A 14564-nucleotide genomic window follows, 5' to 3' on the forward strand; every position below is an offset into this window, starting at 1 on the left:
GGGGTGGTGGATGGGCGAGAGGGAGGGTTCAGAAGGAGCCAGGTGGCAGTTCTGTCCTGCAGTTTTGGTTATTTGGAAGGGTACTGAGCAGATATGGTGGTTTATCCTTCTAATCCCAGGACTGGGGAAGCTGAGGCAGGAGGATTGCTACAAATTTGAAGGCAGCTAGGATTCAAAAATCAAAGAAAGAAAGAAAAGGGCACTGATCAGCAAGGCTGAAACAATCATGACTTGTAGTAGCTCTAGGACTACCGGTCCATGGTGACACACGCCTTTGATCTCAGTACTTGCGGGAGGGGGCAGAGACAGGCAGATCTCCGTGAGTTCTAGGCCTACTGCAGCATTGCAGCAGATGGCAGCAGACACTTCTCTTACTGCTGCGCTTGCTCTGGCCCCACAGCAGACTAGTAAATGATCCTGTTTTCTTTTTGAAAAAGAAAGAGGGAAAAAAGCATGCACTTATAATGTTTTAAGAAGAAACAGGAAGCGATAAATGTACTGTTAAGATGTCCTGTACACAGCTCACACAGGAAAGGTAAGGTCCAGGACTGGAGAGATGGCTCGGCAGTTAAGAGCACTCTTCCAGAGGACCCGGGTTCAATTTCAGCAACCATATGGCAGCTCACAACTGTCTGTAACTACAGTTTCAGGGGATCTGACACCCTCATACAGACATGCATTGGACAAAACAGCAACACATATAAAATAAAATTCAACAAATACAGTTTTTAAAAAGGTAAGGTACAGGGCTGGAGAGATGGCACAGGGCTGGAAGAGCCCCGCTTGCTCATCTAAAGGTCCTGAGTTCAATTCCCAGCAACTACATGGTGCCTTACAACCATCTGTAATGAGATCTGGTGCCCTCTTCTGGCCTGCAAGCATGAATGTAGGCAGAATACTGTATACATAGTAAATAAATCTTAAAAAAAAAAAAAAAGGTAAGATGCAGAGCACTGTGCATAGTATGTCAACAAACCATGAGTAAACACACCAGGTCAAAAGCCAGTCATGGTGGATCTTGCCTGTAATTACAGCACTCAGGAGGCTGAGGCAGGGGGATGGTGGTAGTGGGATTCTTTTACTCTTTACTCTCTTGGCGGGCCCGCCACCCACCTCCCAAATAAATCACACACATGGAGTCTTATTATTACTTAGAAATGCCTGACCTTAGCTTGACTTGTTTCTTGACAGCTTTTCTTAAATTAACCTTCTACCTTGCCTCTGAGCTTTCTCACTCTTACTCCTTGACACACACACACACACACCTTGACACACACACACCTTGACACACACACACACTCCTTGACACACACACACACTCCTTGACACACACACACACTCCTTGACACACACACACACACCTTGACACACACACACCTTGACACACACACACCTTGACACACACACACCTTGCTGGGGATTACAGAGCCTAGACAAGTTAGGTAAGCAGTATTCCAGTGCTAACTATATCTCAAATTCTTTTTTTTTTTTTTTTGAGATAGATTTCCTATGTAGCCATAGGTAACTTGGAAGTATACAGCCAGGATGGTGATGTACTGGTGATGCTTATGTCTCAGCTTCCTGAGCACCCAACCATATAGTCTGTCTGTCTGTCAGTCTTTCTTTCTTTTTTGTTATTTTTTGGGGGGTGGTTTTTGAGATAGGGTTTCTTTCTATAATAGTCCTGGCTGTCTTGGAACTCACTCTGTAGACCAGGCTGGCCTGGAACTCAGAGAAATCCACCTACTTCTGCCTCCCAAGTTCTGGGATTAAAGGCGAGCACCTCCATGGCCTGATGAGTATTTTTTTACAAAGTATTTATTTATGCTGGACATGGTGGATCATGCTGTTAATCCTAGTACTTGGAAGGCAGAGGCAAGTGGATCTCTGTGAGTTCCAAGCCAGCCTGGTCTACACAGTGAGTTCCAGGACAGCCAGGACTGTTACACAGAGAAACCCATTTCAACAAACAAACAAACAAAAGTGTTTATTTATGTATTTACTTGTTGCCCTGGCTGGCCTAGAACTTGCTGTGTAGATCAGGTTGGTCTCAAAATCTGCCTGCCGCTGCCTCCCAAGTGCTGGACTTCAAGGTGTGTGCCACCACAACTAGTTCACATAGTATCTGTATGACAACAAAAATCAGCATTTGGGATAGCATATTTAGTAAGTGCAAAGCCCCCAAACTCAAACAACCAGCCAGACAACCAACAATAAACAAAACCCAAAAGGCCCAGAGAAAAAGGAGTTGACTAAGAAAAAGACTAAAGAAGAGCTGGCCCCAGGGAGGGAGACAGGAACTAAATACTACCTCCACTACCTCCAGGTCGGTGTGGCAGGTAAGGTGGGCAGTGACAGGCCAGGGTGCTCAGAAAGAGGGCTTAGGTGAGGCGGTGATCGGTGTGAACAAATTAATAAACACGCACATGAACTGTTGATGTTGTTAGGAGGAAGAGAGGGTTGGTGTACTCACTCAGACTCCTGAGAGAGGTGTGCTGTGATGGGCCTGAGGGACTGGTGTGAACACACAGATGTTTCCTCTCACAGCTGTGTGTGAACGGGGACACCTTCCACAAGCTGGGTCCCATGTTCCTTAGAGACAGGGAACTTCCTAGGTCACATCTCCTATTTGGAAAAAGGCTGAGTTCTTGGATCCCTGTCCTAAAACCCTGGGACTCACAGAATAAGGCTCATTCTATTCTTCTGCTATCACAGAGGCCGGGAGGAACCTGGTGTTTCTGTCCCGCTCTTCTATCCCGGCACCAGTCAGCAAACCTGTTTTGTTTTGTCTCAGTTCTCCGGAGATCCATCCTTCTTTCCTGGTCCGCACCCTGGCTCTAAAGCCCTTTCTGGGCACACACGTACTCACTCCCCTTTAGACATTTAGAATTTTTGGCCTCGAGGGCACGTTTATTTTATGTGTAGTTCAGGATTACCAGAGATCTTAGGGGCAGTTCATTCCTGGTTCTTCAAGTACATGGTAGGAGCAGTCATCTGGGTTGGTGGGCTCACTGTACCCATTCTGGAGGCTGCAGTCTCATTGGTGTCTTAGCCAGCAAGCCAAGCTCGTGCCTACCAGACATACAGCGGAGACGGGAGCTGGGAATGGGTGCCCCAGGATGAGGCAGTCAGACAGTTGGACAACACAGAGCAGTTAATAGTTCACTCTTCACGTGTTGGTGAAGGACAGCTGGGCTGCAGGTTCCTCCACAGAAGCTGCAGCCACTCCCCCTGACGTCTGCCCTCCCCCACCTCACCTGAGTGATGCAGGTCTTGGTGTCAGGGGTGACAGGAGGTGCTCCCTGCCACCGCTAATCCAGTAATTCCTTGATACACCAGCAACAGAGGAGGACATAGGCTACTTCTTTCAGAGTTCGCTGTAAGCCCTCCCACCCTGTGCCCATCTTAATGACAGGCACCTGGAAACCGGTGCCTCGAAGGACATTTCCCAGGGAGGAGGGCAGGGCCTGGGTTAGGGGTTGCATTGGTGGCTTCATGTGAACAGCAGCCCAGTGGAAGGGTGTGGTGCTGCCTTTGGGGCCTTTTATCCACTGTCCCCACCCCCTCAGGCCTCATGACTAAGGACAAAGGCTCTGGGGTCTAGCAAAAGATGGTTCTGGGCCTTGGAACAGGCTGAGTCAGCCCTACAGACAGGGGTAGTGGTTGTTAGAAGGGAGGGCTTGGCTATTCCATCTTCCAACCTCCACAGCCAGGAGAGCCTAATTCCCTCTGCGCAGGCAGTCCACTGCCTGGTTTCCTACTCCCAACGGTTGGTATCCTCGGTCTTGCTGCCAGTTCCCGTTTGGTGGCTCTGAGGCTGGCACTAAGAATCATCCCTATTAGCTCCTGTCTGGTATGTTCTAGTCCACTCTGGGTCCGAGTGAGCACTGCCAGTTCAAAGCTGACAACCTTGGTTCACTTATGCTTCCCTTGAGCTTGAAGCAGAAAGGCACGGAGGAGCAACAGGCACCAACAATGGTCTGGGAGGTACGATTTACTGACATGACAGGTTATACCCTGGGCCAGCCCCTTTCCTTGCGTCTTGTCCCAGTTTGTGTAAGATCACATGCGGGAGTTCCTTTCCTCATCTTCGTTCTCTAGTAGGTACGCTGGACGGTAGATGGGGTGCCCTCCTGGGCTCAGGCACTTCAGGGCTGGGTTCTGCACTGTGTTCTCCCGACTCCCCAGTGATGTGTACCTGGAGTGTTGAAACAGGAGCATGTGGATGATAAGGTGGGTTCTCCTTATCCAAGCATCCTCCCAGCACCCCACCCAACAACCTTACCCTCGGTCATACAGGACACAGTATGGGACAAACAGCTGGCGCAGAAAATCCCAGATGTCTCTGTAGGTCCAGTCCTATAAATGACAGACAAGTCACTACAGTCCTCACCATGCCCACCACTGCCGTCCCGGGTGCTATCCAGATCTCTGCTGTACTTGCTCTGTGCAGGCTAAGTAGAGAGATGGAGAAAGCCCTTACTCCTGCCAGTTTCCACTCCCCAGCCACTTTGCCCCTGAGGTGGAAGCTTCAGGAGATGGGGAAGGACTGTGTGTTTAAGTCTGGAGCTTTCTGCCATGGTGGAAGTGTCTAGTCCTATTGTGGGCATTTGAAATGTGGCCCGTATGACATTTGGGCTGGAGAGATGGCTCAGGAGTTAAGGGCTCTGACTGTTCTTCCAGAGGACCCAGGTTCAATTTGGCTCACAACGGTCTGTGGCTCTAGCTCCAGGGACTCTGACATCCTCTTCTAGACCCCAGCACCTGGAGTGGACACAGCACTCAGACATTCATGCAGGCAAAGCACCCATACACAGAAAATATTAAGTGGGTTTTCTCTCCTTCTGGTAGGGTCTGACTATGTAGCTCATACAGTTCCCAAGATGGCCATCCTCCTGCCTTATTTTCCCACATGCTGGGAGTAGAGGTGTGCACCACTAGGCATGTCTTATAGATCTTGGCTAGCCTTGCTCCAATATACTGCTGGGAATGCCCTTGAACTTCTGTTCCTCACCTACTCCCAATTCCCCAGTGACCTAACCTAGGGGGTAAGATAGAAGGCAATGGGTGATGGGCGGGCTTGGGCAGATGTGCACCCCAGAGTACACTCCACCCGATGAGCTCCACCCTGGTTTTGTGTGGTGCGGTGACTGAATGCAGAGCTAGGCAGGTACTCTACCAAATGAGCCCACCCAGCCCTAAGAACTTTTAAATTTTATCTAAGTTAAAAAAAAATGACATTACGAATCACATGCCATAAATTTCACCTTTTGAAAATAAATAGCCCAAAGCTTTTATTTCCTTTCTTTTTTTTTTTTTTTTCCGGTTTTTCAAGACAGGGTCTCTCTGTAGCTTTGGAGCCTGTCCTGGAACTAGCTCTTGTAGACTAGGCCGGCCTCTGCCTCCTGAGTGCTGGGATTAAAGGCGTGTGCCACCACTGCCCAGCTGGCTTTTGTTTTTTTAGACAGGGTTTTACCCAGGCTGGCCTGAAGTCACATAACCCTCTCCCTCACCCTCTCAGTGGTCTTAATCATTCATATTTTTTTCCTTTCTATTTTTGAAATAGGGTCTCATATGCTCAGACTGTTCTCAAAATCACAACGTAGCTAAGACTTACCTTGAACCTTAAAAAATTGTATTATTTGTGGTGTGTACACACGTGTGCAGGGAGTGTGTGAGGTCAAAGGTCAAGCTATGGGAGTCTGTGTTCTCTTCTACCACCTGGGTCCTGGAGATCAAAGTGAGGTTATCACATTTGGCAGCCAGTGTCTTTATTGGCTGAGCCATCTTGCCAACTCTGGCCTTGAACTTCTAATTCTCCTGAAGGCTGGGAATCATAAGCATGAGCCACCACCATATATGATTTTCAAGTGTGCTGGGCAAGCACTATAGCAAATGATCCATATCCTCAGCCCCATAATCTATATTTCATTTCAATTCCAGTTCAAGTACGAGCACATGACTTCTATCATATTGGCTAGCACAGGCCCAGGGCACTGCTTTGACAACAGTGAAAAGCACAATGCAAGTTACTGAATTAATGCTCAATATTGGTCAAAAGGATGAATGAACAAATAACACGGCCTCCCTTGGGAGACAGAAACCTGGTCTCTAGCCTCTTCCCAGCAGGCAAGGGAAAGGTACAGGACCCCAAGGCAGAAAATCCTGTCGCATTACCAGCAGCGGGTTGATGCGCATGAAGGAAGGCCAGCCAGGGTCGGTGGGACTGAAATGGCTGAGGCTACAGGAGTAGGGGTCAGTCCGTCGGGTGCCCATCAGGACAGCCTCCAGCTGGGGGTGTTTTTCCTGAAGCTCAGCCAGGGCTTGCTTCATGTTACCCTCAGCTTCAAACACCTGAAGGTTATACCTTAGGGAGGAAGAGAACAGAGATGAGGATCAGGGTAGGTTCTGCCAAGGCCCCAATGGAGTCCAAAACTTCAGGTCCTAATACCTCTTGATGGTGTCTTGTAGAAACTGTTCCAACTCAGGGAAAGTCGAGATGCTACGGATGTACAGGATCTGGAGAGGCTTTGGAACATCAGGGAATCTCCTGGGGAGAGTAAGGGTCCACAGAGTCGCTAGGGAGGGCAGAAAAGCTGCTCTCCAGAGAGCTCTCAGGATTCTCTTTGGCTCCTAGGATCACAAACACCCATGCCCCCCCCCCCTTTTAAGTTTTTTTGAGACAGGGTTTCTCTGTGTAGCCCTGGCTGTCCTGGAACTCACTCTGTAGACAAGGCTGGCCTTGAACTCAAGAGAGATCTGCCGGCCTCTGCCTCCTGAGCACTGGGATTATAGGCGTGAGTCACTGCCACCCGGCACTCCTTATCTTTCCAGCAAACCTAGACCCACTTCCTCCAGAAGTCCACTCTGATCTCGTATCCTTTTGTTTTGAGAAGGGTCTTGCTGTGTAGCCCAGGCTATGCTGTAATTTGTTATGTAGCAGCTGGCCTTCAACTTGCAATCCTGGCTAAGCATCCTGAGGCTGGGGTGATAGGAATGTGCCACAGTGCCTATCTGTCTCATTCTGTTCTCAAACTAAGCATCATTTCTGTTATTCTACGATAAAAACAACAATAAAAAACATCTGGGTCTCACTGATTGGCCGGGAACTCACTATAGACCAGGTTAGCCTCAAATCATACCAATGCATCTCCACTGCCTCTGTCTCTGTTGTGATTAAACCACACCCAGCTGATTTTTTTTTTTTTTAAATAGGACTTAAAAAAAACTCAGGGTTAACCCTAGAGACCCTAGATAACAAACAGGACCTTAAGAGAGACATACATGGATCTACATAGGAAGAAGAAAAAGACAAGATCTCCTGAGTAAATTGGGAGCGTGGGGTTCATGGGAGAAAGTAGAAGGAGGGAGAAGGGAGGGGAGTAAAATGTACAGCCCAATAAAACAAAAAAACTCATGGGCTTAAGGGTTAGTCCAGCAATTAAAAGCACTTGTTGCTCTTGTGAAGGACCCAAGTTCCATTCCCAGAACCCACAGAGTGACCCACAACCCACCTGTAACTCCATGCCCTGATGAGCCAATGCTCTTGTGACCAAGACTTGTATGAGGTGCATACACAAACACTCCCTAAGCTAGCCCCCATTCCTGAGCTCCGATGAGACATCGTGACATCCCCTCCCCTGCCTGCTAGGACTGCTACCATGCTAGGCCATTTCTGATAAATCTCACCTACACTGTGACTTCCTTGTGGTAGGGGGATGGGCACTGCTCGACCACTCAGCTGCCTTTCCTTGCAAGCCCCACCTCTACACCCTTTCTCCCTTCCCAAGGGAGAGTTGCAGAGGTTTGGTGTAGGCATTTTCTGGGGCCCTGGCTGCCGGGGTGGGCTTACTTCTGCACAGCTGCATGGAAGAGGTGGAGGAGGGCAGTGCAGTCCTTGCCTCCGTTGAAGCCCACACAGAGCTTGGAGAGGTCGTACTGATCGAGGGCAGTCTCAATGGTTTGTAGGGCGCTAGCTGCCTTTCTCCCCAGACACGATCCTGCCATGGAGACAGGGAAGAGAACGTCAACTAGGTAAACATGGCTGTAAAAGAAGTCATGTTACCCTTGTTAAAAAGTTTTACTATTTTTCTGGTGCCTGGGATCAAAGCCAAACTCTTCACGCTGCCCTGCACTGTTTGCTTCTCTGCCAGCTGCTCAGCCCCACCTCACACGACCTTGGTTTCAGCGTTTCCTCTGGGGCAAGACTGAGGGGTGGGAGTGTGGGCTGCTGGGGTTTGCTTCCACCTTCTGCAGCTCCATTTGCTTCCTCCCAGTCTCCTTTCACATTGTTCCTGCCCTCCTCCAGATCCAACCACACCCTCATCTCTCGGGTTTGGTCATTTGTTTAGAGAACGTTTCTCTGACCCCAAATCAAAGCTGCTATCTCTGGGGTGGAGTCTGCTGCAGACTCACATTCCATTTGTTGAACTCCTCAAGGAAGAGCACACCTGTTCTGACACCCAGCACAGTGCTGGGGAAGGGGCTGGATCAACGGCGCCTCTCCTCTTTTCCCTGGATCTATGGGGAACCCTCTGAAGCATTTCTAGATCTGGAGGAGAACCCAGACTCTGGGCCATGAAGCCTTCCCCAAAGAGACTCCTACCTGACTGAGCGAGTTTGTATACGGCCTCACCAGCCTGCTCAACAGCATTGGGCAGGTAGGGGACCAATGATCCCTGCGGCAGATGTGCAGTGAGATAGGCCAGACATTCCTCCACGGGTTCTTTCTCTTCTGAGTCTAGAATCAGCTTCACCTGATAGTAGTTGCTGCCCCAATCAGGGTAGGAGCCCAGGCTAAGCTTACGCCCAAAGTGGGCCTGGGCCTCAGTGAGGATGGGGGCGATGGAGCCCTCGGAAGCGGCCACATACAACTCCTTCACGTGGAATTGCACAGCTGTGTTTTGGAACAGTCCTTTCAGTCCCTCCAGTGCTCGCCGCAGCAGCTCCGGAATTCCTGGGAAGAGGTAGACATTTCGGACAGAGACCAGCGGGAATCTGAAGGGCTGGCCAGTCCGAGGGTCTGTGCCGTAATGCAGGCGGGCAGAGGAGGGCACCATCGACAGCTTCTCCCAACCCTCCCCTCCTAGGGTTTTGATGGCTGATTGGAGTTCAGGGTGTGGTTTGAGCTCCTCCCCAAAGGCCTGTGCCACTGCCTCGAATGTTACATCGTCATGAGTGGGGCCGATGCCCCCCGCGGTGAGGACATGAGTGAACCGGCTGGAGAATGAGGTGACCTCGGCTGCAATGGTGGCTACCTCATCAGGTACAACAGAGACTCGGCAAACCTGGACCCCCAGCGAGCGCAGTGTCCGGCATATAAAGTAAGTGTTGGTGTCCTGAGTGTGTCCCTAGGGATTGGAGGAAGGGTAAGACTGTCAGTGCTGGGGGATGAAGGGCAGAGGGGGAAGATAGCTACATCTGTCTAATGATGGGGTGCTCTGTTTTGGGGAGGGTACCCACTTAGGCTGCCAAGGAGCTTGGAGTGGGAACAAGAATGAGAAAATCAGCCGGTTGGTGGTGGTGCTCAATTTTAATCCCAGCACTCGGGAGGCAGAGGCAGGTGGAGTTCGAGGCCAGCCTGGTCTACAAGAGCTAGCTCCAGGCACCAAAGCTACAGAGAAACCCTGTCTTGAAAAACGAGGCTTCTCCTTGGGGCTGCTTTGCTATTCATTCATCCCAACCTCACTTGCATTTATAGATTTGGTTGTCAATTCTGCAGTTTGATCTTGACCTCACCCATAGATTCAATCATTAATTCTGTGTGGATCTTCTGACTTGGACCAACCCAACAGTTTCAATTGTAGGAGCTGACTTCCAGTGCCTATGAGACAGCCTCACCACATTTCTGGTTAACGTTATTTGCTCGGTGGCGTCCCAGACACTGTCCATGGTCAGTTAGGCCTTTCATTTTGCAACCCCACTTCTGAAAATTCTCGCCATCTCTCTTCGCTGTTAGGCTGGGCCTTAGCACCTTTCACCTGCACAATGCTGACAGCCTCCAGCCCCTATGCTCTGCCCCGCCTTCTAAGTAACTTTTCTGTTGTGTCACTGTGTGCTCAAAAGCCTGTGTTGTTTCCAACTGCAGACAGAAGAATGCTCAAATCTTTTGCAATCATTAAAGGCTGGCTGGCTATGATGTGCGTCTACTTTCCTAGCTTTCACCTTTACTTCTCTATAGAGGGATGCGCTGTTAAGAGTTTGTGTTGGACCCAGTCTCAAAATAAAATACAAAAACAGCATTCTGAAGTTGAAGAGATGGCTCAGCCGAGAAGCGTTTGGTCCCCAGCACTAACACTGGGCAGCTCACAGTAGCCTTAAGTCCCACCCCAGGGAATCGTACTCCTTCTTCTGGCCTCTGTGAGCATTCCCAGATAGATACACAGACACATAAACATAAAATAAAAACCTTTAAGCCTGGCATGGTGGCACACCTCTTTCTTTAATTTCAGCACTCCAGAGGTACAGGCAGGTGGATCTTTGTGAGTTTAAGGCCAGTCTGGTCTACATAGTGAGTTCCAGAACAGCCAGGGCTGTCTGAGAAAAAGTTTGTGCTCTGGAGTAGGAAGAATTGGGCTAGAATTCCATATCTACCATTTTCTTCCTTTTATTTATTTTAAGACAGGGTTTCTCTGTGTAGCCCTGGCAGTCCTGGAACTCACTATGTAAACCAGACTAGCTTCAAGCTCACAGAAGTCTACCTGCTTCTGCCTTCTAAGTGCTGGGACTAAAGGTGTGTGTCACGTGTGTTATGTGCTCATAGCACTTTGTAGGCTTGTGACCTTGGGCAAGTTTCGCAGCCTCTTTTAGGCTGTTTCATAATCTATTGAGATTTGTAATAAAAACCCCAACTTCATGGAATTGTTGCTAATTTGTAAGGCCACATGTAATATAAAAAGAATCAGGACAAAATTACTATGACAAACCTATGCCTGCCATATTCTCTAGTGAAACCCCTGATCATCCAGAATAGAGTCCTCTCTTCTAGTACCTTCCTTCTCGCCCCCTGTCCAGTCTGCTGAGCTCCTAGAATAACTTCCAAATAGGCTGGATACACATTAATTACACCCGTGCTTCCTCTCCTTACTGCTCCTCCGGTAATTGTGTGGTTCTCCCACCATCATAAGTTGTAGGGAAGTTGCTACCCATCTTTCAACAGAAAAACTCAGTAACAGGAGGGTCACTTTTCCTCCAATATGTTGGGACCCACTACAGGGCAAGCAAGAGGATTCCCATCCCAGTTCATCACCTTTCCCCGAAAAGAAAGCCCACAGCAAGAGAATATCGTGCCTTCCCCTCTTCAGTTCTAGACACACCTTAAGGATCTCATCTCCAACAATGATGATGCCCGCCGTCACGCTGCGTCCCGGAGGAAGTTCAGAGGCCCTAGATGCCATGGTCTTGCCCTCGCTGCTCTTTTGTAAGGCTCTCCAGTAGCCACTCAGAACCCCAAATAGGGGACGTAAGCACTGAGGGGCCGCCAGGTCTACAGGATACTGGGGGCCATAGCCTGAGAACAGAGTCGGGAGTCAAGAGAACCTGGAAGAGCCAGAAAAGACAATGGAGAGGGCAGGAGTGTACCTTCCTTCTTAGAGGTAGGCTCAGTCTTCTCTAGTCACAACGTTTAGAAACGTTTCCTTTACTCCGGCCTCTTTAACGTAGTCTCAAGCCCCAGGATCCTAAAAGCGTCTCGATTCCTGTTCCCTTAAAGTCCCATGTTCTTCCAAAACCTACCACTTTAGATATCGCCGTCTGCGGAGCAAGTCTGGAATTTATCTGGGATATCTGTACCTTTAAGCGTCTCTTCTCTGGGTCACCTGTCCCTTTAAATATCTTCCTTTTTCTGGGCCTCCGGCCCCTTTAAATGCATTCTTCTCCTCTCCCCCCCCCCCCCCCCCGCCACTGACTAGAACTCAACCTACTTCTGCACCCTTTCTAGGCCGAAATCTGTTATCTCACCAGGCTTCAGATCACTGACCTGGTACCATCCTGCCTATTTCGCCGCTTCGCATGGCCCTTCACTCTTTCCTTTCCGCATGTCACACGACAGCTTCCGTACTCAAAGTCCCGCCTTACAGCACTTCATGCTGGTTGGTTATTTTGGCTGTCGCTTACACCTATCAGTGGTCCTATTGGTCTAGCCGGCAGTCGCTTCCGCGCTTTATCTAGGCGCTGAAGGAAATGTAAAATTGTTATTGGCAACACCACATGGTCATCGCTGCCGGAAATAAAAATAGGGGTCAGGACTTTGCCCGTGGAGGGCGGGACTTAGGGTTGGGGACGCTATAGGAGCTAGATGGGAGGTCCCTAAGGACTGTCGGGTGCCGCTTCCTAGTACTGGAGAAAAATGAAGGTGTGATTCTGTTTCATTCAAATACTTAAAAAAAAAAAAAAAACCTATTTAGGCAGAACAGCACTGTATAGCCCTGGAACTTGTTTATATAGGCCAGCCTGGCTTCGAACTCTGCCTCTTCCTACGGAGTGCTGGGATTCGAGGCGTGCGCTACCAGGCTGCATTCTCACCCTTGTGTGCTCATTACTGTTTTCAGTACTAAGGCTAATTCTAGGCAGGGGTCAGGGGCTGGTGTTGGCGTCAAAAGGCTTTGCCTCTTATTTTTCAAGACAGGGTTTCTCTGTAACCCTGGCTGTCCTGGAACACACTCTATGACTGGCCTCCAACTCAGGAGATGCGCCTGCCTCTGCCTCTGCCTCTGCCTCCCAAATCCTGGGATTATAGGTGTGCGCTACCGCCCAGGTTGGCCTCTTAAATGTAAGGTTCAGGGTGAGTTTAAGACACTTTCCGTTTTGCCGGGTGGTGGTGGCACACGCCTTTAATCCCAGCACTCGGGAGGCAGAGGCAGGTGGTTCTCTGTGAGTTCAAGGCCAGCCTGGTATACAAGAGCTAGTTCCAGGACAGGCTCCAAACCTACAGAGAAACCCTGTCTGGAAAAACCAAAATAAATAAACAAATAAAATAAAACCCACTTTTCTTCCATTAACATCCGCCTCTCACCCCCTCCCCAACAGCCTCTGGGTTTGTTGACCCAAGATACTGTGCCAAACTGGGATTTATTTTGCAGCAGAAGGTGAAGATGATGTTTGTCAGTATTAACAATAGCAGGGTGCGGAACCTTTGTTTCTAGTAGAAAGGGAAAAATTACTTAAGCTTCTTAAAATTAAAAACCCTTTCCTGCTCTACCTCCCTCCAGAAGAACACCACTCCTCAGTGATCGACCCGGAGGGGAAGATTAAGTAGGATTACCTTGTACTCACTTTGGGTACTAACAGAATCTCATCTTAGTCCTATTTCAGTGACCCTCCAGTCTTTGCAGTGCTGGAGAAAACTGCTTATAAACTAATCATCTGGGGTCTTTTAAAAAGTTTTTACTATCATTGTAGGTGTGGGAAGGAGGTCAGTTCTCTTCTTTCACGGGACTGGACAACTCGGGTGGCAAAGGCTTATCTTTTACCTGTTGAACCATCTCACTAGCCCTGGGATACTTTAGTGTGGAAATTATGATCCAGCAGGTTTGGATGGGGCCTGGGTTTTCAGCTGTGACTGGAGGCATGCTGAGCCACACTGGGCATATTTTACTCCACAGACTCTTTCCTAATCTCTTAACATGCGGGGAACATGCCGTACGGCTTAGTGTAGAGCACTGGTCTACCATTGGGAATCTGGGTTCATATCCGAGGACCGAAAAAACAAAACTGTTAGTTGGATACAGTTTCAGAAAGGCGAAGGTGTGCCAGACAACCTTAAAATGCTACAGTGAATGTAAGACCAGTCTAAAAACAAAAGAAAAAAGAGATGGGGGAATGGGTGTGACCAGAATGTATTATACACTTAAAAAAAAAGATTTATTTATTTACTGTGTGTACATTGTTCTGCCTGCATACTAGGAGAAGGCAACAGATCTCATAGATGGTTGTGAGCCACCATGTGGTTGCTGGGAATTGAACTCAGGACCTCTGGAAGAACAGCCAATGCTCTTAATCTCTGAGCCACCTCTCCAGCCCTATTATACACTTTTAAAAAATTGTTAGGCTGGGAGTGGGTGGTGCACACCTTTAATTCCAGCACTCAGGAGGCACAGGCAGGTGGATCTCTGAGTTTGAGGCCAGCCTGGTCTACACAGTAAGTTCCAGGACAGCCAAGGCCACATAATTAAGACCCTGTCCCGCCGGGCGGTGGTGGTGCACGCCTTGAATCCCAGCACTCGGGAGGCGGAGGCAGAGGCAGATGGATCTCTGTGAGTTCGAGGCCAGCCTGGTCTACAAGAGTTAGTTCCAGGACAGGCTCCAAAGCCACAGAGAAACTCTGTCTCGAAAAACCAAAAAAAAAAAAAAAAAAAAAGACCCTGTCCCAAAATGAGCAAATAATTTTAAAAGAATATATTAATAAAAAGCAAAAAATCCCATCACCACCTACCTGTATTAGTCAGTGTTCTCTAGAGTCACAGAATCTCTGTGTGTGGTGTGTGTGTGTGTGTGTGTGTGTGCGTGCAGGGATTTACTGGATTCCTTTGCCAAGGTGAGAGTGCAGCAAGGCTGCTGTCCTACAA

The 14564-nt window shown here is 49.0% G+C and overlaps 2 protein-coding genes across 3 annotated transcripts; both read right to left on the minus strand.

Moving 5' to 3' along the window:
* Positions 1–2882: 2882 nt before the first annotated feature.
* LOC119801032 (lens epithelial protein) lies at positions 2883–3838 on the minus strand. Its single transcript, XM_038311465.1, has one exon. The coding sequence runs from the start codon at positions 3495–3497 to the stop codon at positions 3312–3314; it is 186 nt and encodes a 61-aa protein (XP_038167393.1). The 5' UTR covers positions 3498–3838; the 3' UTR covers positions 2883–3311.
* A 141-nt stretch (positions 3839–3979) lies between these two features.
* Positions 3980–12087, minus strand: Flad1 (flavin adenine dinucleotide synthetase 1). Of its 2 annotated transcripts, none has more exons than XM_038311463.2 (8): positions 11978–12087; positions 11316–11538; positions 8606–9350; positions 7853–8000; positions 6452–6550; positions 6178–6367; positions 4286–4359; positions 3980–4198 (listed from the first exon to the last, which is right to left on the minus strand). In XM_038311463.2, the coding sequence occupies exons 2-8, from the start codon at positions 11394–11396 to the stop codon at positions 4063–4065; spliced, it is 1473 nt and encodes a 490-aa protein (XP_038167391.1). In that variant the 5' UTR covers positions 11397–11538; positions 11978–12087; the 3' UTR covers positions 3980–4062. The 2 variants fall into 2 exon arrangements, with proteins under 2 accessions (XP_038167391.1, XP_038167392.1); XM_038311464.2 differs by lacking the exon at positions 11978–12087 and adding an exon at positions 11734–11893.
* Positions 12088–14564: the final 2477 nt, after the last annotated feature.

Source organism: Arvicola amphibius, chromosome 14, assembly GCF_903992535.2.
Source record: "Arvicola amphibius chromosome 14, mArvAmp1.2, whole genome shotgun sequence".
Classification (NCBI taxonomy): Eukaryota; Metazoa; Chordata; class Mammalia; order Rodentia; family Cricetidae; genus Arvicola; species Arvicola amphibius.